Raw genomic sequence first — 22,558 nt, 5'->3', positions numbered from 1 at the left:
TTCAAAGGGCAGCAGCAGGATCTCTGGTGGAGAAGAAACGTCTGGACGGTAGCAGGGCGGGAAGCAGCCTGCTTTGCTCTGGTCGCTTCCCAGGCACAGGGATCAGCCTGCCCCGGTGAGGCGCGTGCTAGGTATTGTTTCAGAAAGCGCCCCAAGGGAGCAGCCTCAAAGGGGAGGGAGATCCAGGGCTGGGCACACCGCCAGGTTCACACGAAGCCCTTAAAGGCCTCAGCTCCCCGCTCCACATCTGCTCTCGGCTTCTCGATCAGTCGCCGCAGCTACCCTGGGCAACCAACTCTCCTCAGGACCATGTGGCAAGACTGGTGGCTGAAATCCTAACCTCTGCCCTAGATCCCACGGAACCTGGCCTGCTCGGAGCATCCCAGCCAACCCCCTTCGCTTGGGGGGGAGGGGGAGGGAATCTATAGCATCTCTACAGCAGCAGTACAAGGCCAGTCCACTGTGCAATGAATCCAGCAGGTCCCAGTCCAGTTCCCAGAGGGAGAGGCCTCCCTCTCACCAAATCACCCCAGCTCATCAGGACTCTCGCCACTAGCCCGCACTGCCTCCCCAAGCCAAGAACAGAACCCAGGATCCCCAGCTACCAGCCCCTCTGCTCTCCCCGCTTGACTCCACCCCCCACCCCATCTCAGAGCGAGGAACAGAACCTGGGAGTCCCGACTCCAGCAGCCCTGCTGCGAGCATGAGCACAGCCCCTGTCCAGGCCCCACCCACTGAGTAAGAGGAAGGGTAATATCAGCTGCTCCAGTGGCTTCTGGAGAGGAGACAGGGGAAGGGCAGATTACTTCCTGGGCTCCCATTCAAGCCCCCTTCTCCCACCCCTCCCCAGGCCGTATATTCGCAGAACGTGGGTCAGGGAACTGGGAGGGGGGGGCACTTGCATGCAGTTGCCAGATGGCTTTGTGATGGTGAGACCTCCCCCTCTGGGAGCTGGACTGGCACCTGCCAAACCCATTTGCACACCGCGGCAGGGATCAGTACATCTACCAGGACTTCTGGGTTGCAGAGCTGCGAGTCTCAGCTCCATGGCTCCTCTGGCCTGTGGCCTCCATCAATACAACCAGCCCAGGGGCCAGCTGAGACCACCGCCCCTCCCCTGTGTAGCAGGATCTGCTTAGCTGAGCTACTGGGTGAACAGAAGCCTTGGCATTGGCCAGTCAACAAGAGCCAATCAGCTGAGCTGGAAGGTCTTTGCTGGTGTTGTGTGCTCAGCACCCAGGGCAGGCAGGGAGGGTGAGTCTAGAGACAGCCCCTCCCACCTGGGACCTCTGCCAGATTGCCCCCAGGCACTATAAGGCCTAAGAGAGGGTTGACTGTCAGTCATGAAAGGGACTGGAGCAGGTTATCACTGTCCCTCCTCCAGATCTGGGGCCTACAGCACCTTTAGGCAAGGATCCTAGTAGGTATGTATGTCAGAGGTGCTCAGGGCTGAACCTGATCTGATTGGGGTGCGGTGGGGGGGAGGTCACAGACATGTAGCTGAGTCAGCATTTTGAGGGGCTGGCACCCCACGTGCCAGTCACACAGGCTGGCAAGAGCGGCACCCAAAGGGTTAACCTGGTGCAGGTGCAGCTTTGGCAGGACCTGGGGAATTTTCTGCCATCTCAGGCAGTGAGTCCCGCAGGGTCAGCACGAAAGGTTTAAAATATTCCAGCATGCTCATTAAAAGCCATCTCCCCACTGCCAGCAACGAGCAGCGGGAGGAGGACGGACAGCCACAGCAGCTGGCATTTGCCCTCCTCAGCAATCGAAGCATCACGGCCCAGCCACAGATGGGGACCCCAGGGTAGCCAGCCTTGTGGTGCAGCACCAGTGAGAGCCCAGACTGGTAGGCCTGGCTAACTGGGAGAGTCAGGGGCTGGCCTGCTCTGGCATTCGTTTCAGCAGAGGAATCCCTGCTCCACCCCAGAAGTGGGTGTCTCTGGGCAGTGTCTGAGCATTCCTCGCCTGAACAGCCCTGGGCACACAAGGAGGCACAACCAGGAGCACAGCACAGTCAATAGATTCATGTTGGCCTAGCACACAAACTACCCTGCTGCAGAAGAGACCCCAAGAATATGTGATCTTTGAACAGCTAAAGCTCAAGCAGTTGAGCATAGAACATTCACGTCTCGCTCCCTTAACCCCTGCTCTCCCAGCAGCAGCAGGCCAGGTCTGTCACCGCGCAGGGAGAAGGGAAGATGTAACATACCACGAACAAGCTGGGGGAGGCAGCACGGACCCAGGTTCTGTGCAGAATCCTCTACTCTTTACAGCAGGCTTTTTGTGCATCAGAAGACGAGGAACAGAGAAGGCAATTAACCACTGGAACAATTTATTGAGGGCTGTGGCAGATTCTCCAGTACAGGCAACTTTCAAATCAAACGTGGGTGCTCGTCTAAAAGATCTGCTCTGATTCAAACAGGAATTAATTCAGGGAAGTCCTACGGCTGTGCCGGATTGGAGGGCGCCCTGTATCAGTGCTTTGCAACCTCTCTCATTTGAGGACACAGAAAAAAATTCAAAGGGAGGTGCAAATCCCTAGAAATCTTATGCCTGGCCTGCAGACAGCCAGGGGTCCACGGATCACAGGCTGAAATGAGCACAGGGGTCTTTGCTGGCTCTCCTGTTCATGAAAGCCAGGGAACAGAAAATCAGCAGATGCAAGCCCAGTGCAGAGTATGGAGCCTTGTTTTGTGCATCCTGGGGCCAGTCATTTCACTTCCACTCCCTGTCTTTAAAACGGGCTCATGACTCCGTCCTCTGACTGTTAGTCTATTTAGATTCACAACTCTTTAGGGCAGAAAATATGTAAAATACCATTTAATTAGTTAAACAGTTACATGTTAAGTTTAATTGATTAAACGGGAGGAGGTGGGAACAGCCGGCAGGGCTGCTCCAGTGCCCTGCTGCGGATGGAGACTGCTCCAGACAAGCTGGAATGCCCCTGCCCATGGCACATGCTGGGCCTGCCGCAGACCAGGGCTGCTCCAGCTAGGCTGGAGTGCTCCGTGCACGCAGTGGGCACCTCTGGGCTGAAGCAGTCCCCTCCCAGCAGTGGGCAGGGGGAGGGGTGTTCTCCAGAGAAAGCTTACGCTCCAAAGTATCTGTTAGTCTATAAGGCGCCACAGCACTTCTTGTTGTTCCCAACCCCCAAGGCTCAGACATTTAGGATGAGGCTACTTGGTAACCATTAACATCCCTAACCTGCACAGCATCCAGCATAATAAGGCCCTCTGAATTCAGTTTAGATCATTATATGCTAATATAATGCACATAATACAAACCCATTTAATTCTTAACCAGGTAAAGAATAATCAGAAGGAATGCAGGGAGCCAGCCCCCATGCTCACATCACAAAACCGCTGCTGACGCGTGAGAGAACTGCACTTAATTTTCAGCCTCAAAAATATACATATTTAAAAACAAAAGGATTCCTCAAAACCCTGCGGCACAGAACAATTTTGCATGACTTCAAAAAAAAAAATTCAACAGAAGACTGATTTGCCTGAGGATTTAGAGATGTTAGCGGTTAAAAACACACGACAAAAATTGTTTCTTTTTTGTGTTACGAGCACCTGGGCTTATTAAACTTAAAGATGAATTTTAACATAAACCCCACTGCATTTAATCCCTTTACAAGTATCTTAGCATGGACATACTGCGGGAAAGGAATCCACTCCACTGCAGGTAGTCAATTTCACTCAGGTTCTCATCAGTGTCACTTCTGGCATTTAAGTAACTCCAGGTTGCTAGTTTTTGAACTGTGATGGATACATGGGAGCTACCTCAGCAACTGCTAGCAATGTGGTGCTGTTTCCTTGCTTGTTGCCACTAAACTGTATCAGTCCATTAAAGACTTTCTTAACTGGAAATAACGTTTGCTGAGCTAGTCACCCAAAATCAAAGGGGGAACAGTGCAAAATTAGAAGGGTCAGAGAAGGGCAATAAGAATGATCTAGGGCTTGGAACTCTCCTATGAAGAGAGATTGGAAGAACTGTTCACCTTAGAAAAGAGTCCAATGAGGAGGGTGTGTAATAAATATCTGTAAAATAATAATTGTGATGAAGAAGGGAGATCAGGAACGTCTCTCCTTCCTGCCTCATTCCACAAGAGCCAAGGTACAATCAATTAGAATTGAAAGGTGAAGAATTCAAAACCAATGAGAATAAACACTTTTCCATTAGCTTATGGAACTCATCACCACATGAAGCCATGGCCAAAACCAGACTGGACATTAACAGGGATAAAGACTATTCAGGCATATAGTTAAATGACAACAATAATTCTGGCACGGATATTAAACCTTGTGCTTCAGGGCGTAAGCCGATCTCCTACTACTAGAAAGCAGTGGCGGTAGAAAGGTTTTTTTTTTATTCCCCCCCCAACTGCTACTAAGAGTTTCTTTACCTTTTCCTCTAGTACTGATGCTAAAGGGATCTCAGGCTGACCCAGTGTGGCAATTGCAACATCCAGATTATTTTTCCACGTCAGCAGTTGTCGTCGCTGCCCTGGGACATTAGGAAATCAAGAACGGGAGAGAGGAGCTGCTTGATGGGATGGCAAAATGAGAACAGAGGGCTCTGTGGGAACTTCTTCAGCCTCACACTATCAAAAGGTTGAAGTAACCTGTCTCCTAACCAGCACTTTTTATCTGCGGCTCTCAAGGTGTTTTACAAAAGGAAGTTCAACATCATGAACCCCTTTTACAGATGAGAAAACCAAGACATGAATCAGGGAAGGGACTCGTCCAAGGTCATAGCTGGGAACAGTCTTCCAAAGTCCCATGCTATGAGCACTAGGCGACACTGCCGGCCCAAGTAACTTGCCCCATCAAAGTGCTGCATTGTTTGGTTCCCAGGAAGATTTAAAAACCAAACTAGTTTCTTTGGATGGTCTTAATTTCTAGGAGCTTTGGGGTGTCTAATGAGACTGCTCTTATACTCTTCTAAAATCAAGGTCTAAGTAACCCTTAGCCCTGTCTCCAGGGGGAAATGGTCCTGCCTCTGCCCCCTTCCCAAACAATTCTAACCCACTTCATAACCAGCTGGAGCCAGAGCTTAGATTAGGCTCTGATGGTTCAACATTTTTACTGACTTGGCTAAGGTGGGCCTGGGCAACCAGGGCCATGCCACATCACCTACTTTCTGAACCAGGGAGAAGTTTTCACTGCTCTTCCAATAAATCTCTCAAAGAGCTTCTCTTGAAGCGAGACAACTCTTAGGTGTGCTGAGTTTAATGCCAAAAGATCATCACTGATGATCGTCATCTAGACTGACCTCCTGCATGGGACAGCGCAGAGCATTTCCCAGGCATGCAACCCAATAAAATGTAGTGGAATTGGGGCAGATCTTTTAGAAAGAAACATCTAGTCTGGATTTAAAGAGTCCAAGTGATGAAGGATTCGTCGCACCCTCGGTAAGTTATTCCATGGTCAATTCCACTCCTTGTCAGAAACCTTCTCTTTATTATTCACAGTTTGAATTTGCAAACCATCAACCTCCTTCCGTCTTGTTTTCATTTACTAGCTCAGAGCCCCTGCTACCAGAAGTCATCTTCTAGTGTATTTATAGACAGCGAGACGAACAAAGAAAAGATGGTTTGGTCAATCTGTCCAGCCGCTTAGTTTCTCATTTTAAGACCAAACAAAAAAGCAGTCCTGTACCACTTTAAAGACTAACAAAATAATTTTGCGGGACAGACCCACTTCTGCAGATCTGAAATTTTCTTTTGTGTTTTGTGAAGATATAGAGTAGGACGGCTACATCTTTGTGACAATTCTAAGGCAGATTTTCCAGACCTAATCGATCTTTTCTGAGGCCTTTCTACTCCTCACCCTCCATCTGCAGGAAAACACAGACACCACAATGGGACAACTTAGTGGTGAAAGGCTAGATACAGATTTTGCAACTGGCCGGCTTCCCTCAGGGAGATGCAAGAGAACCGTAACCCAATAGCATCAGCTGTGATCAGTAACATCTTTAGACACTAAGACACATTTATATGAGTTTTATGTTGACTGTTTTCCTGTATCTCCTCAGCCTGCCTGTCTTAAGAAATGGAGAGCCAGAATTCTGTTAAGCTGGGGCTGGCAAAATGATCATCAGTAATAGCGTAACATGCTTGTGAGAAGGGTATCGTGGCCCCACAGAGGATGACAGTTTCCTACTGCTGCCAGATAACAGAAGTCACCTCTTATGTTATGTGGTAGACAATCTCACTTGATCTCTGAAGATCCTGGGATCAAAACCTGCCAGGGTGAAACGTGTCACATCATCACCCCTGCTGAGAACTAAATAACTGTCCCAGAAATCAGAATTCTTGCACTGGGGTAGTTACATAGGACTGGGTCATGCTGTTGTAACCCCCAAGGTGCTAGAGGGATGGGGGCACTCCTGGCAGAGTTATTCTGATGCCACAAAAAAGTTATCCCATGATTTTTATGTTCACTATTGAAGATCAGACCATGAAGCAAACCTTTCAGGGAAGCAAAGTAAGTAACTAAGAGCTGCACTCATCCCATCAAGACCACGTCAGTCACTTGTCCCTGTTCCCATTCTCCTCCCCCATGATCCCTCCCACCTCAAAAAAAATCTGTTCCTTGAGCTGGCCCCCAACTGCACACATCTCATACACATCCTGCTCACCCCTGAGGAGGACGCAGCTGAGGATGGTTTAGTCCCAGGGATGCTGGGACCTGGCTTGCGACTCAAAAGATGGAAGCTGAATTCCCGACTCTGACTGCACTTCTTTGTGTGACAATGGGAAAATCCCACCCTACTCTGTGCCTCAGTTTCCCAATTGGCAAAATAGAGATAATACTCCCTTGCCTCACAGCAAGGACCGGGTCTCTTACTGATTGCGAGCAGCTGCGATCTGACACCAATGGGAGTCGTACAAACCTCTACATCCGTCCTGCTGTTCCTCCTCACCTGCGCTGACCCCCACACATCTTCCCATCCCCCAAGTCCTGGATCACCCACGTTGAACAATCCCATTGGGAAGGACCGTCCTCAAGGTCAAATCACCGGAGGAAAGAGGAGACCGACCCTGCTGTGGCCCCCGAGATGTGCCCAGCCACAAAATTCATCAAAGACTCACCCCCCGCCTGTAAACATTTCAGCGCCAAGGCCCCACCCCTTGCTGGGAGGCTCCTCCCATGGCCCTGCGCCAGAACACCGCGGGCATGAAAGCCCGTTCCCATGGCAACCACCAGTTGCATGTTTTAAAATGCAACCCCTTAATTCACCTTCTTTTAATTGTTTAGTGGATTTAGTGCTGGGACTGGGGCCTGGCTCCCGGCCCTGGAGGACAAGGGAACCCCCTTAGCTGGGGGCAGGAGGGCAGCCGCTGCCCCTCCCCACACACAGGTGGGGGCTCAGCCCCATGGCCCACCCAACCCTCAATCCCTCTGCCAGCCAGGGGCCCAGCCACGCCCGTGAGGGGGGCGCTGGACATCTGTGCCATCGGGACCCCGCCGCGCCCCAGCCCCGACCTGCCCCCGGCGGGTCCGAGCAACCCCAGTGGAAGTGGCCCACACCCTATGGGGCAGAACCGGGGGCAGCACCTCAGAGGGGAACAGCCCCATGTCTCCCCCGCCCCCCAGCTCACCTCCAGCCTCCATCTTGCCAGCCCAGCCTGCGGCCTCCTCTGCGCCCAGCCTACGGCTCCCCAGCAGGGCCAATCCCCCCGGGCTCTGGGCTGGCCTCTGCAGGGGGCGACAGAGGCACTCGGTCCCAGCCAGGGCCCTGGCACTCAGCCAAGTGTGGGGCAGATGCACCCCCAGGAGCCGGGTGGAACCAGCCTGGACTGGAGCCCTGTGGGATTCCATCCAAGGGGGCGGGGAGGCCAGAGGAGCCGGGGGTCAACCAGGGGCACTGGGGGGAGGGTGTTGGCCAGGGGTGTCGGGGGGGGGGCGGGGTCTGCCAGGGGTTTTGGCGGTGGGGAGGTTGGCCAGGGGTGCTGGAGGGTCAGCCAGGGAAGCCAGAGGGGTAGGCCCAGGGTGCTGGAGGGTCAGCCGTGGGGCCAAAGGGCCAAGGCCAGGCAGGGCGAGAGAGTTAAAGCGGGGGCAAATCAAAGCGCTTCACCGGGGCAAGCAGACACCCCTGAGGCCACCCAGACCCCACCGCTGCAATGCTGGGCAAGGGCCGCACGTGGCGTAGAGAAAGAATCCTTCTCCCCCCACACCTCCACAACCACAGGCCACAGACCTACAGATGGACAGGCCTCTGCTATCGGAGGTTTTGTCTATGCGGCCAACAGAGGGGCACATCTGGGGGATCCTGGCTCGGTTCCTTGCTCTGCTCCAGACTGACCCTGGGCAAGTCACTTAGCCTGTGCCTCAGTTTTCCCATGCTACAGAGGAGGAGGAGGATAGCCTTTCTCTGGTTCACTGGGGGGGGGGCAAGGGGCACGGAAATGGTGGTTGGAGGATAAATACATTACCAGTTGTGAGGTGCTGGCATACTATCATAACTGGGGCCAGATAAGGACCTTCGACAGAAAGATAATGCACTTCCTTATTGTCCATGCATTTTTTATCTCCTCGTTTCTTGTTCTACAGCATGACAGAAAAAGCAGCACAGCAGCTCTTAGCCTTTTGAAGATCATTAATTTTATCTCTCCATCCATCAAGGAGACTTAATGCACCTCTGTCATTTACAGATTCTGCTCCTGAGGTCTGCAAAAGCCCCGTTTCCCCTTAACCCTTTCTTGGGCTTTTCTGCTCCAGCTGCCTGGCTGTCTCGTGTGCCAGCCTTTCCTAAGAGCTCCTCAACTGTCCCTGGTTTCCCACTAGTCAGCACTGAAGGGTGGAGTGGCTCTGTTCTGTCTCCCTCCAACACCCACCACGAGTCAACTGGAAGCTTCACTTCCTGTGCTAAATTCCTCCCATCCCCTTATATAGAGAGGGTTACCCAGGTCTCAGCTGCTCAGAGCAAGGAAGTGAGAGGACGCAGGGGCGACGCAGGGCAGGGCTGCTGGTCTGAGCGCTCATGGGACTCACTCAGGCACGTCGAAGAGGTCAGGTCCCCTGACGGCTCAGCGCGCCCAATGCCAGCAACCGCCTGGAGGCTCACACGGACTCTGATTCATCCCAGAAGGACCAGAATACAGCGGGCAGCCATTTTCAGACCACACGGCTCCCAGGGAGCGCGGTATCCAACCAACCCCCGCCCCACTCCCCGACACAGCAATTCCCAGCTCAGCTACCCCCAGGCAGCCCAGCAGGAGGAGACGAGCATCCACCAGAGCTTGGGAAGCCCCTTGGCCAGCAGATCCCAGGAACAGTCGCTCACTACGAGCTCCTCAGACCTATGCTCCACATGCTGCTGATTTGCCCAGCTGAAAGCAATGGCTCCAAGATGGAGACAGCTTAGCTCCAGGCCTGGGGCTTCTCTTCACTGCCCGGTTAACCCAGGGTGTCCCCTTAATTCCAGTCCTCTCAGAAAAGCCCCTTCACTCAAGTGGGCTGGCCCCAGAGAGGCTATAGGCTCCCTCAAGCGTTAGCCCAACCGGTCAGCGGCCGAGAGGATGGCTGCGTAGTGTAGACGCAGCCAACATCCTTCAAGCATCACTAGTCTGCCAATGGCTTCCCAGGGTTCCCCTCCCCTCCAGGGGCCAGAGAAGACAGACAAGCTCTCCCACGAGTCACTGGTCAAGTCCACCAAGTGGTTCAGCGTATGGCAGCTCCAAGAGCCATGGGAGGCGCTCCCAGGAGTCCTAGCCAGGCACACACGCCGGGCGCAGAAGCTTGGGTGTTTGACAGCAGCAGGGCTGCCTGTCCTTGAGCTCGGCCAAAGGCGCCCTCCCCACTCTGTCAGCACCACCAAGCAGTGAGCCTGCAGGTCCCTGATTTTAACGCCAGACCAGGGACAAGGGAGGCAGCACAGAGCTCACCCACCCCAGCCCCCTCCAACATGCACCAACCCCGCAGGGACTGCAGGCCAGATGCCCTTCAGAGCCCCAAGACCTCCCCCACGTTCCGCCCCATGTGTCTAGACTGGGCAAAGCTCTCCCTCCGTACCCTGGGGGAAATGCTCCCCCACCCCGCTCCCTCCAATCCCTAACGAAGGCTCAGCGGATCCTTGAAATCAGAGTCACTCCATGCCAGATCTGCCTCTGAGCTTCTAAGATCTCCAGCTGACGTTTACGGTCTCCCCAGGGCCCACAAAGCCCCCGATGGCCTGCAACAAGCCTTCCTGTGTGGTCCTCCTGTCACCGCGCCAGGCAGCAGCCTGCACCTGAGTGGTAAGGAAAGGGGCGGCCCATGAAGTCCCCAAGATGCTGGATTCTCCCTGCCCTTGTCCCAGTGACCCTCTGAGAAGGCAGAAAACCCCCCACCCCCGTGTCGTGGCTGGTGCACTAGGGCCTAAAACCTTGGACAGGTGGTTTCGTAAAATAAAGGATACACCAGGGCAGAGTCAGCCCTGTCCCAGGCCCATTTAATAATTAACTTGCAAGAGGAAATGCCCAGCCCCTCCCCCCGACCCAGGGAATCGCTCAATGGGAGCCAGCCTGCAGGCACACACACCTGCTGGGAGATTGGCTCCCTGGGCATTGCTTTGGGGTGACCCCTGCACAGTGCCAACCCCAGAGGCAGCTGCCTCAGGCCAGCCCAGCCCAGATGGGAGGCTCCAGCAGTTATCCCCATCTGCCAGTTTCTGATCGCCAAGCGCCCCCTACAGGCCAAGGCCTGCAACCAGCACAGCAAGGCCCCGAGCAGGGTGAGCTGCCCTGGACGGAAAGATGCGTGGTAGATGCCTGCCAGGAGAGGGCTTGTTTGCCAGAGGAAGGCTCCTGCTAGCCACGGAGCAGAGCCTGGTGTGAAGCAGGGGGCTCCCCAGGGAGCGCAGCAGCCGTGTCTCAGCTGCGGGGAGCTGTGCTGAACACGAGGAGGGGAGTCAGGATTCCTGGGTTCTATCCTCAGCTCCGGGAGGAAAGTGGCGTCTAGCGGACGGAGCTGGGGGCTGCGGGGGGACAAGGCGCCTGGATGCCTGGGTTCCATTCCGAATCCAGGCAAGTCGCTTCACCTCCCGCTCCGTGCGGAAACAGAGCCGATCCTTCCTCTCCTTCGGAAGGCACCGAGGCCTGTCCAGCCAAAGATCTTAATCTGAGCCGCACTGGTTCATATCTTCCTTTAAAGCCACTGTAATCTCCGCCCCGCCCCCGCCGCCTCACCCCACATCCCCAAGGAAACGGGGCCCACCAGTCGGAAGCCAGCTGGGGATCTGATGGCCACACAGTGCAAAGATGCCCACAGGTGGCAAAGCCACAGCCAATCTACCTCAGCAGAGGGCTCCGCACGATCCCCTCCTCACCTCACCACTGCCTGCCCCTTCCCCTCCCATGACGGCCAGGCTTCTACCACGCACCTGCCCGCCAGGAGCAGCAGGTCACTGACATTTTTCTGCTCCCTTCCCTTGGACGCTGGCTGCTCCTGGAGGGTAAGACACAGATCGCGCCTGCCCAGCATCTTGCTGGTCACACAAGCTCCTTTGCCCCCCGCAGGGCAGAGACCAGACTCGGTGACAGCTGCCACTGGCAGGACCACGCCGGTACATGGCTCCTCATGCAGCACCAGGCAATGCCCACAGCCAACTCTGCAGGCACTTATGCCCATGGTCAGCTTTACTCCTGGGAGGGGAGCTAAGCCCATGTCTCTGCAGGATCACAGCTCAAGGCCCTGGCAGAAAACGGATCTAGCACGGCAGAAAAGCACAGACAGTGTTTTCACCAAGTCAGTGAGAATGGGTGTAACAGTATTGACTTGAATGCTGCCTTACACCAGCCAGGAATCTGGCCCCATTGACTCCAATGGAGCAACAGTGATTTGCACCAGCTGGGGAGCTGACCTCAGAGTCCAATGGAGTGATGGCAATTTGCACCAGCTGGGGATCTGGCCCTGTAGGGTTAACTTTGGTTTAAGTACCACCCGGCCCACGGGGACAGGCCATGGCAGGGGCGAGGGGAGTACCACTTTGCAGGTCACACCCTGCCTTCAGGAGAAAATGCCAACCCTCCCGGGTCTCAGCCAAGTGCCTTGCCCCAGACCCTTTGCTTCTCAGCCTCGGCTTCTCTTTTCTGGCCATAAGGAGCAGGGCACTAGGAGCACGTGTGTTCCCAGCTCAGGTCAGCAAGGCAGCCTGGGGTTGGCTCTGCCGGGGGAACGGTTAATTGACCTTCATTGCCCGAGAGTCTTTAAACCACAGGGACAGATCCAGCCAGCACCAGCTGCTTCGGAGAAGGTGCAAGACTCCTGTGGAGATGGGATCAGCTGTCAGAGGGGAGATGCCTCGCAGTTTCGGCCAACGGCAGCTCACGCTCTGAGGAGAGAAGGCCAATAGCCTTTCCGGACAACTGGTCCATTGCAAACACCAACACTTATGTTGGCAACACTCGTCACTCAGCGCCCTCATCCGTGCAGCTGGGGAAATGTAAGCCGAGGCCTAAATGGGTTAGAGTTCTGAATCTGGGCTGCACTTGGAAACACAAGGTGCTGAGTCACGTGGCAGTGAGTTTCACAGGTTAACAGGCCATTCCCACTGCTCTGTTTTCAAACGGCCATCATTGAGGCAGATGTTTGTGCACTGCCAGGCAGGCTGAGCAGAGGAAGCGGAGGTCAGTGTTAGAGCAGTTACCCCAAGACATGGGTTTGCGTCCCTTCTCCCGCCAGTCTTCCTGGGGCTGCGTATACAGCCGCCAGCCCACGTCGGCTGACGTGGGCTCCGAAGCTAAAGCCTGTGGACAATCAGGCTCTGAAAGTCAGTGAAGAGAGAAGGGCTTAGCACAGACCTGCTCAGGAATTTTCTGATGCAAATGCTGTTTGGACAAACATCCCTGTTCGGGAACCCTTGGGAAGATGTTTCTAAGGGGTTTTGATACCCAGCTCCAGCATTTCTGAATGGCTTCACCTTCGTTCCAAGCCACAGTCTTTCATCAGCTGAGTGAGCGTATACTCAAAAGGTAGCGGAACACCACAGCAAAGTCAAACGAAAGGCCAGGCCTTCTGCCTGACTTGCTTTGAGGATGGCTCTCCAATGGCTGGTGCACAGAGTAGCGACTTCTCACCCCGATTCCCGGACGGGCCTTGAATGTCTCCAAAACCCGCTGAGGAGAGTGCTAATAAAGCGGGGAGAACAGCCCTCTCCCTTCCGCACCGATGGACTGAAGACAACTGTACTCACATGTGAGGTGCACAGATACTACAGAACTTACGGTCACATCAACCCTCTGGAGAAAGCACCCCAGGGACTTTGTCCCATCCATAGGGTGTCACCCGTGGGGTTAGTCACAGACATTTTACTGATACCCCTTCAAGCCCAGGCCAAGGCAGGGAAAGCCAGCAGAGCTCCAAGCACCTGTGAGAAGGCTGGTCTCACTCAAACGCCCCGATCTGCCCCTCCACCACATCTCCAGGAATTCTTTTGTGGCTAAGGCCGATGACTAGGATTCAGGATGCTGGGAACTCAGGATCCAGTTCTGAACATAAAATCTGGGGGTCAGCGCAGGAAGGGCTCCTGGGTTCTTTCTCCTGGTCTAAGAAGCAGGTGAGATCTAGGGGGCTGAAGGGGAGGGGCTGAAGTCAGGAAAATGCAGATAATATTTCCTTTCCCTCCACCTTTGCCTGCCCTGGTGGATTCAGGCTGGGAGCTCTGGGTGCAGGGACTGTCTCTCACTGCACCTGTGCAGTCGGGCTCAGCAGGGTGCTAGTACAACCATCAGAGAATTTAAAGATTGCTGTTGGGCACAGTGAGGCCTACCGGGTTAAGGCGGAGGGTGGGGCTGTGGGCCAGGACTCCTGGGTTCTCTTCCAGATCACAGGAGGGCAATGGGCTTGAAGGGTTAGAGAAGAGCTGACCTTGGAGCTAACCGGCACTGGCCTCTGCCACCAACTTGTTCTTTGACCTCAGGCAAATCACTTCACTTGGGCACCTCAGTCTTCCCCAGTCCTGCCCCCTTTGAATGGCCACTAACCCTTGTTCCTAGGCGGGGGGCTTGACACTGACAGGTGTCAGACACTCCCCGGTGCAGTTATAGCTCCAGGTCTGCCCACAACAGACACGCTCTTCTTTTCACAGGGGCTTGGCAAGATGCAAACATTCCACGGCCCCTCCAGCCATGCGACCACCCCCACACCTGGAAAATGAACAAGCCCGTGAGTCTGGGGGAAGACGAACCCTGAAATCACCCCTGCCAGCCCCCACACTAGGGAGACACACCTTCATGCAGCACAGCAAGACACGGCAGATTCCATCCCAGCCACAGGACTGTTCCCAATTAGCCATTAACCGGGGCTCTACTCCAGCTCCCAATGCCTCGGCTACACGCAACGGGGGCTGAGGCATGATAACGTGCGAATGTGAACAGTGATTTCCTAGTGTTACAGAACCGGATGAGACCTCAGAACATCTGAGGTGTATTCCCAGCCTGCTGGCCGACGTGTCACACCCCCGTCTGTGCCCCAGTTTCCCCATCTGAACGCCTTCATAAAGCGTTCACACTGAGATCTATGCACGAAGAGCACTGTAGACGAGTCAGAGACTATTACGTGTGTGTGCAAAGCTCCTAGAACAAGGGGAGCTGATCAGGACTGGCAGGTAGTACTGCCATATGCATACAGTCACCCTGAGACGAGGGGAAACCAGTCTGGGAGTGGTGGGTGGGTATCTGCTCTCCTTAGAGACATCACCTCTTGGGCTCAACTGATGGCTGGATATGGGGCTCGATGGACCCAACGGTCTCATCCAGCAAGACAGAAATGCAGACGGGCTGACTCAGATGCCAGAGCTATATGGCGTTGGTGCTGCAGAGGGGGGCGGATACCAGGCTAGAGGGGCCCCCTTTGCTTGGATGCAGGAAGTGTGTGTACATGGGGTGAGGGGAGGCGGTTTATGGGACTGGTCTGATGGGGGATGGGCAGCAGGCTGGAGGAACCATCGGTTTGGTGAGGCAGAACAACCCGCTTCAGATGGGCCCACGGCTCAGATCCAGGGAAGCCACCCTAGTCCACAGTCTCCTGGGAGAGCACCCAACCGAGCAGAGCAACGGCCCAGGCAAATCTTGTGCATGTGAAAGGAGGTTTCCTTACGGCCTCAACCCACAGGCGGCCCTTCGGCTAGAACACGGCCCTGCGAGGCGCAATTTTAAAAATGAGTTTCACCCTCAGGAAAATCATGGCACCAACATTCGTTTTTGCAAAACCCTTTTACTTTTCCCTGAGCTCCCTTGTCTCTGGCTACACAGCCCCGAAGGCTGGTGCCAGGATTCAGCAGCCCGCAAAGCAGCAAGTCTACCTGCCTCAGCCCTGCTGCTAGACAAGCTACCCCCAGGATATGTCCGATCAGCTCGTCGCCGTATCCGGCCAAGGATTCAGAAGAGTCTCTCTGAGCAATGTAACACGAGCTCCACCCTGTATCTTCCACGGGGGTGCGTCTGTCTGTCCTGAGCTCTGGACCCTTCCTTTCTTTTTAAAAGCACCAGCTCTTTACTGCCAGTGCCCGAGTGCAGCCTTGCACACCTGCCTAAGAGCGATCACAACAAAAGCAAGTTAGTTTCAATGTACTTGGGACTCTTGGTGAAGTAACAGCACCATGAGAAAACAAGAGCTTACTCCTTTGTGCCCCCATCGAGTCACCCACTCCCAACCTTTTCCCTGCCAAGACCCTGCTCCCACTTCAGATAGGAAGCGCAAGGAGATCATGACCCAAAGGGTCGGCATCACACCCCCCCCGGCCCCTGCAACAAACACGTTAGACAAAATACTCTGAGATTTAGACCAATCAGGTGTATTTTGAGGGCCAAGGCATATTCTCCAGCACACAATAAACCCCTAAGGCCAACCTGCAGCCTCTGGCCAATTCTCCCACCCACCCCAAGTTCCATGCTGCTGCCCAGAGGGGAACAGGGACAGAAAGCTAGCAGGTGGCATGGTGACGGTGCCCATAATGGTTTCAGTCACCACAGGGTAGTTATACATTATCATAAATTGCTCAGGGAGGTTGCAGAATCTCCATCATTAGAGATTTTTAAGAGACAAACACCTATCCTGGATGGTCTAGATAATACTTAATCCTACCATAAGTGCAGGGGAGCTGGAGAGAGGGGACCCCTGATTGGATGACCTGCCAAAGTCCCTGACAGTCATATGATTCAGCCTGCACCTCTCCCTTTACAGTGCCAACCTCCAATCAGCAAATATTCATTTAACAGAACTTCTGGGGAGCTGAGACCCACAATGCCCATAACTGGTGCTTCCTGAACCAGATGTTGGGAGAATCACAAGTGGGTTCTGCATGTGTCGGACATATCCAGACAACGCAAAGAGATCTCGCCAACTATTCCCAGCTTATGGGTAGAGAGGGGATGAAGGGAAACGGTGATTAAGCAGGGATGTGCAGGGGTGGGAAGGAAGAGGTGGGAAACCCCAACAAAACCATCTCTGCATGTGATGCCAGGTTGGAGAAATTGGGGTTCCCCACCTTCTTCCATCTGCAGAACCCTAAGCAATTTTGAATGGCAGTGCAGGCCCCTTTGGGACCCCCTATGGAGCCCCATGGGCTGAGACCCAGTGTCTTCAGGTCCCCTCAGCCCCTGCCTGGCTTCCACAGCCTAAGGCATCAAAGGACAGATGGACGCCTCAGGCGTGGATGCAGAGGGGTGTTCTGGACAGTCCTCTCCAGACACAGGGCCGGGTCTGATAGTAACAGCAGAGTGCGGCAGTGTGGGGCAGAGCAGGCGAGCACGGAGGAGCAGGACAGGAGTTCACAGGGCTGAGGGACGCTCCAGGAGCTCGGGCTTTTCACGGGATGCATTCGGGCCCGTACAGAGCTGGTGAGTGTCCCAGGAGGCTGGGGGAAGCGGGGAGGTCACGGCAACCTGACTCCCCTGCACTCACTCCGCCCGGATTCACCAGCCTCTGCCCACTTCTGGGGCCGGCCCGTTCTCCAGAGCCCCCAGGGCCTGTTCTGCCAGGCCTGGACACACGGCTCCCCCGAATCCCACCGCCCTAGGTTTAAACCCTTCTAATGCAGGGCGGGTCTCCCAGCCCCACGCTCCCCCGCCCCCAGATCCCCGGGGTCCCTCACCCCCGGCACCGATCCCCTGCACTCATCGCTCTCCCCGCCCCGCCCCGCCCCGCTCCCCCGGCTCCGATCCGCCCTCGGCGCCCCGCGCCCCTCCCGGCCCCGATCCTCTCCGCTCGGGCCCAGCGCGCTGCCCATCCCCGCACTCACCGCTCTCCAGCTCGCCGCCCTTCTTGGCCGTGGCCGCATTGCCCATCGCGGCGCTGGGGCCCGGGCGGGGCCGGCTGCGGCTCCCGCTGCCCCCGCTGCTTCCTCCGGCGCCCGCTGCCCGCAGGAGGCTCGGCTGGGCCCAGCCAGGCCCCGATCCCCCCCCGCCGCCAGGCGGAGCCGCCGAGACCGGTGTCGCCTCCCCTCCCCCCGCGGCGGCGGCGGCGGCGGCGGCTCCTCAGGATCCGGACCCCGCCCCAGCCCCGCGCACCATTGGCCGCCGCCGCGTCCGGCCGCCCGCGCGATCCCCGCGCCCATTGGCCGAGCAGGGCACCCCGCCGCCTCATTGGTCGGCTGCCGTGACGCGCAACGCTCCGCGCCGCTCCCTCGACGTAGCCCCGACCCTGACTGGACCCGGCCGCCTCGACCGGCCGCTTTCATTGGCCGACGGATGGTTTTGGCCACGCCCCCGACCGCGGATAGGCCTGAGAGGGCTGAGGTCGCAGTGTTCTATATTTAGAACGTCGGGCCAGAGAGCGTTCGAAAGAATGTGCAACGCGAGGGGCGGAGCCTGGAGGAAAGGGGCGGGGCTGGGAGCTAAACGCGGGGGCGGGGAAGAAGGGGACAAAGGGGTAGGGAGAGACAAAGATATAGTTTATAGACCCATGGGACAGGTGGGTGTGGCTAGGAACCACTCCGGGGTGACATGGGGCCGAGGGGAGGCAGAGGGTTAGGAACCGCTCCGGGGTGGCATGGGGACTGGGGGGCAGAGGCCTAGGAACCGCTCTGGGGTGACATGGGACTTGGGGGGCTGAGAGCTAGGAACCACTCCAGGATGGCATGGAGCTGTGGGGGGGCAGAGGGACAGGCACCACTCTGGGGTGGCAGGGGGACAGGGGTGGGTTGCAGGCTAGAAACCACGCTGGTTCCCTTATGGAGAAAGGGGCTAGAGTTTACTCTGTGGCACGGAGATAGGGCAGTTGGGCTAAGAGGCATGGAATGCTATTGAGATGGGGGGCGGTAAGAAGCACCATAGGAGGGCCTAGGAACAGGGACTCTGGAGTGACAGCACCATTTCAGGCTCAGAGGGAGCCAATGGATGCCCTCTTTGTGGGGGTTGCCCAGGAGCCCCTCACTCAGCCTTTCCTTGCAGGGAGCTGAACAGCTGACATCCTTACACCTGGGAAGAGGAACTGCAGTTAGCGTTATCTGGCCTGCTGAGCTCTGCTGCCTCTCCAGCTCCTGCCCCAGGACATGCCTCCATGATCATTCCTCAAAGGGCACACAACTGGAGGCCAGTCAGCATCACAGTTTTCACTGGGGAGCTGCCTGGGGGGGGGTTCTAACCCTGCTGAGTGCTGCTCCCTTATGCTGCCATTAAAAGCTCTCATAAGACAGCACTGAGGGCACCCCATTTTTGTTGCATGACTTTGAGCCAGCATAGCTCACAGGGCAGAGTGGGAGCGAGCTACTGCGTACAGCAGCAGCAAGCTGCTCAGCTCACAGGCTAGCCTGAAACTCAAAACACCTGAGCTCTTATTCTCGCTCTGCCTCTGACCTTGGACAAGTCCTTTCTCCTCCCTGAACCTGTTCTGCTCCTGCCATGTCTGCTCAAACTGTGAGCCCCTCGTAGCAAGGGGCTGAGCAGCATAGTAATTGCTATTCCAGTACAAATAAATACTTTGGTGAAGTTTTGATCCCAGGCTCAGAGCTAAGACTGGAAGCCTCAATAATGTGAGCAAGTCTGTGTCTCCCTAGGTGGGAGCTGCAACAGATTTTTGTGCTCTAAGGACTGGATGTCAGGGAGCAGGAGCCAACACAGAGAAAACAGGGATTTCTTATCTACCTGCCACAACACTGTCAGGGGGAGGAGCTGAGGAAAGGGGCAAGAGCAGAGAGATTTCCCTACCCTTCCCAATCCCCTCCCCACAAACTATCAAACACGTCTAAGGAGCAGTTTGTCCTTGACATGGTGGCTGCCTCTACCCTATCAAGTTCTCTCGGAAAATATGGCCCTTTTTCAAGAGAGTACATGGAGCGTCTACATGCGATATGCGCTGTTGATCCAAAATCAAAAGAACGCGGCTCTTCTGCCAGAAGCTGCCTTCCACTCAAAGATCAGCAAGAGCGCCTTCCTTCTTTCAAAAAAAGAAAAAAAGTGTGCGTAGACACCCCACCAGCCTTTCTTTCGAAAGAACAGTCCTCACAGCAGGGGCTGTGTGGATGCTTTCTAGCAAAAGGGGAATCGATCTTTCCATCTGCTTTTTTTTGTGTGTGGACGTGATCTTTCAAAAGTTTTTTCAGAAGAGCCCTTCTGGATCAACTTCTTTCTAAGCATCACTCTAATGTAGGCATAAACGATGTGAATGGCAGCAGTTGGCAGATATTTCCCCGTGCCCAAACCCCATTGTCAGATCACACTCCATATATATCTGCCATCCCACCACCTATAAGCCTCTGGAGTTTGGCTGGAGAGGTTTTCACGGGACCTGCTCTCATGTGCCCTGAGTTATGGAAAAGCATCTGTTTAAGCAGAAAAAGGATTTCTTTCCTACCCCTTAGAGTCCTTCTGACACCTCTGCAACATGCACACACCCGCGACCCCATCCACCTCCTCTGCCCAGAGGAATTAGACACCCACAGGAAAGCATACTTGTGGGATTCTCTTGATAAGACAGTGACTGATTTTACACCGTGCGAATGCATGTATGCACACCAGCCACGTGCATGCTTTCAAATTGCTATTCAGTTCACCCAGGTGACACTGAGTGCAGGAATTTGCACTGCTGAGGCACTTGGGCCAAGCCTTACAATAATAACAGCTACAGCAGAGATTAGTTCTAGGTGCTGTACTTCCATATAGGAGCTGAGGCGCTCCAACAGGTTTCTGGGACCCCCAGCACAATCCAGCTCCTCTTCCCACGCTGATCCCCTACGATAGGTCTATGCAGCAAAGTTATTTAGAAATAACCATCTTAGCATCTGCACGACCCAACTGCTATTTTGAAATAATCTCAAAATAGCAGTTGGCTTATTTCAAAATAGGTAAACCTCCCTGCACGCAGAATAGTGCCTCTTTCAAAATGGGGGCTATTAAGACAGGGAATAGAGCCAATTTGAAATAAGCCAGAGTGCAGCCAATGGCTCTAGTTTGAAATAGGCTCTGTGTATGTGGGCACTGTACTTGGAAATAATTCAAGATGTATTTTGTGTAGCAGCGTTATTTTGAAATAAGTTCTTCCAGAATAGCTTATTTGGAAATAAGGCTGCTGTAGAGACAGACCCCTAGGTAAAGCAGGAGGTTGGGACTGTGTCTCTCACTGCCAGTGCAGTACACATGCCTTGAATCCAGCTGCAGTTGGTGTTGCTACTCCAATGCCAAGTGAATTGCTTAAGCTGTATTATTTCAGTGTCACCAATGCTTGTAGTTTGAGCAGGACAAGCAAGAGCGTTGAAGTTTAAAGCCCCAGCCTGTCGAGCCATGGGATTATGCGAAAAGCTCAGCTTTTAGTTTCTAGCCTTCACTGCTGCAGAGAGAAGGTAGGACAAACAGGACCTCTGAAGCCTCAAAAAAAGTAGGAAAACAATACACAGCAACTTTACTTTAAAGGAGCTCTGGGGTTTCTAAAGCCCAGCTTCCCATTTGGAATGTTTGCAGTTAGTAATACTCAGGGCTTTTTTTGTTTTAAAAAAAAAAAAAAAAAAAAAAAAAAGCCAGTACTCAGCCTCTCCCCCTCCCCACTCCAACTCCCACTGGAGTTCCTGCAACTGGGGCTCTGCACCCCAGTCAGTTCCAAGCTGTGGGACTGGCGGGGTCCCCCCCTGCCACCTCCCTGGGGATTCCACAGCTGGGGCTGCCGAGGTGCCAGTACTCAGTACCGGCACCAAAAAAAAAAAAAAATCCACTGGCAATACCATTCACTTGCCAAGTTAGTGCTCTGGGCTTTCAGAAAGCAACTTCTCCATTTAAAAGTAGCTGCATCTTCTCAGCAAGTGGGCTGGTCAGCCACTGAGGAAAAGGAAAGATACAGGCACAAAACAATAATAAAAAAAGAAGTCAGAGTACCCAAACATTGTGCTTGCTAGGCAGGATGTGCAGCCCAGGTGAGGTTGTGACCACGTGGCTCTCTTTCCCCCCACCCCCCTCACTCCTTCCTCTGCTTGCAGCCTGGGAAAGCTATGCCCTGATCTAAAATAAAATTGATTGCACACAATGACCTAGGAGGCAAATCGACTTTTAGATCAAGATAGCAGAGCAGCTGCTGTAAGGCTGCAGAGCTCCTTTGACTGCAGTAATACCCCAGCAGCTGAGGATCTGGTCCAAAGGTTCCCATAGCACCACCCCTGATTTACAGCAGCCTGTGATTTGGCCCAGACTCCACTACAAAATGAAGATGGAAGTGGGGCAGGCTAACCTCCAACAGGGATTTTTGCAAAAGCTCTGAACTGACTCATTTTTTAAACATTCAATCACTACAAGCTGGGTTTTTCCGAAGCCTCCTGGAATGGGAGCCAGCTCACTGTTCTCAGGAGATCTCTGTGGCCTGGTGCGATGGTGGAAGAGCTGGGCTCATGGAAGGAAGTGAAACAGAGAGGAAAGCATGACCTCGTGCATTACACCAAGGACGGAAGAGCGTAGCAAACAGCATCCCCTCCAAGGAGAAAGTTTGACCCTTGAGACGCAGGTGCAATTAGCTCAGGGCAGGCCCCTGGGGTTTAAAGGCAGACAGCCTCCCGAATTTGAGGTATGTTTTGGTTTAGCCCTGGAGCCATAAATCTCCCTCTTCAACAGAGCCTGTCTCACCATTACCTGTAGCACGGTAACGCCTAGGAAGCACACTGATGCACAAAACCCATCCCTACCCACCACTCTCTAGTACAGGGGTCAGCCACCTGCAGGACAGGTGCCAAGAGCAACAGGGAGCCAATTTTCATCGGTACGCCAGGCAGGAGTTCAGCCCCACCCCTGCTCCTGCATAGAGCTGGCAGTGTGTTCAAAGCCTTGTTGCCTGTGGATTAATAAAAGACCAGCTAACATTCCCAACCACCACCTAAAGGGTGAAACTCTGCAACTCGATTTGTAGCTGTCGCAAGCAGGACTGTTAGTGACCTTGAAAAGTATCACTGGCACTCAGACCCTACAAAGAGGTCAAAAGTTCAAATTTCAGCACTCTGCCTTGGAAAGATTGCTGACCTCCGTCTATTGTCACCATCCCACACCTGACAAAACTGTTCCTCCCCAGAAAAACTTGCACAAAGAGCCCTGTAGCCCTATGTTTTACCTCCAGCCTAGCAAAGAGAGAGCTCCCAGGAAGCCGACCAAGGGCTT

General features: G+C 54.4%; 1 protein-coding gene across 2 annotated transcripts in view; it reads right to left on the bottom strand.

The window, feature by feature from the left end:
- Positions 1 to 17,455, bottom strand: part of PRKACA (protein kinase cAMP-activated catalytic subunit alpha) — a 47,897-nt gene extending 30,442 nt beyond the window's left edge. The window contains exon 1 of one of the 2 annotated variants that reach the window (XM_074979505.1): positions 17,233 to 17,455. In XM_074979505.1, coding sequence (XP_074835606.1) covers positions 17,233 to 17,278 — 46 coding nt within the window. In that variant the 5' untranslated portion in view covers positions 17,279 to 17,455. Of the gene's footprint in view, positions 1 to 8,446; positions 8,490 to 17,232 lie in introns of those variants that run through there. The other variant, XM_074979504.1, reaches the window with a different exon arrangement.
- Between the last annotated feature and the right edge of the window lie 5,103 nt (positions 17,456 to 22,558).

The sequence above is a fragment of the Carettochelys insculpta genome, chromosome 29, assembly GCF_033958435.1.
Source record: "Carettochelys insculpta isolate YL-2023 chromosome 29, ASM3395843v1, whole genome shotgun sequence".
NCBI lineage: Eukaryota > Metazoa > Chordata > Testudines > Carettochelyidae > Carettochelys > Carettochelys insculpta.
Note: the sequence above shows the minus strand (reverse complement) of the source record. Positions and strands in the feature narration are given on the sequence as shown.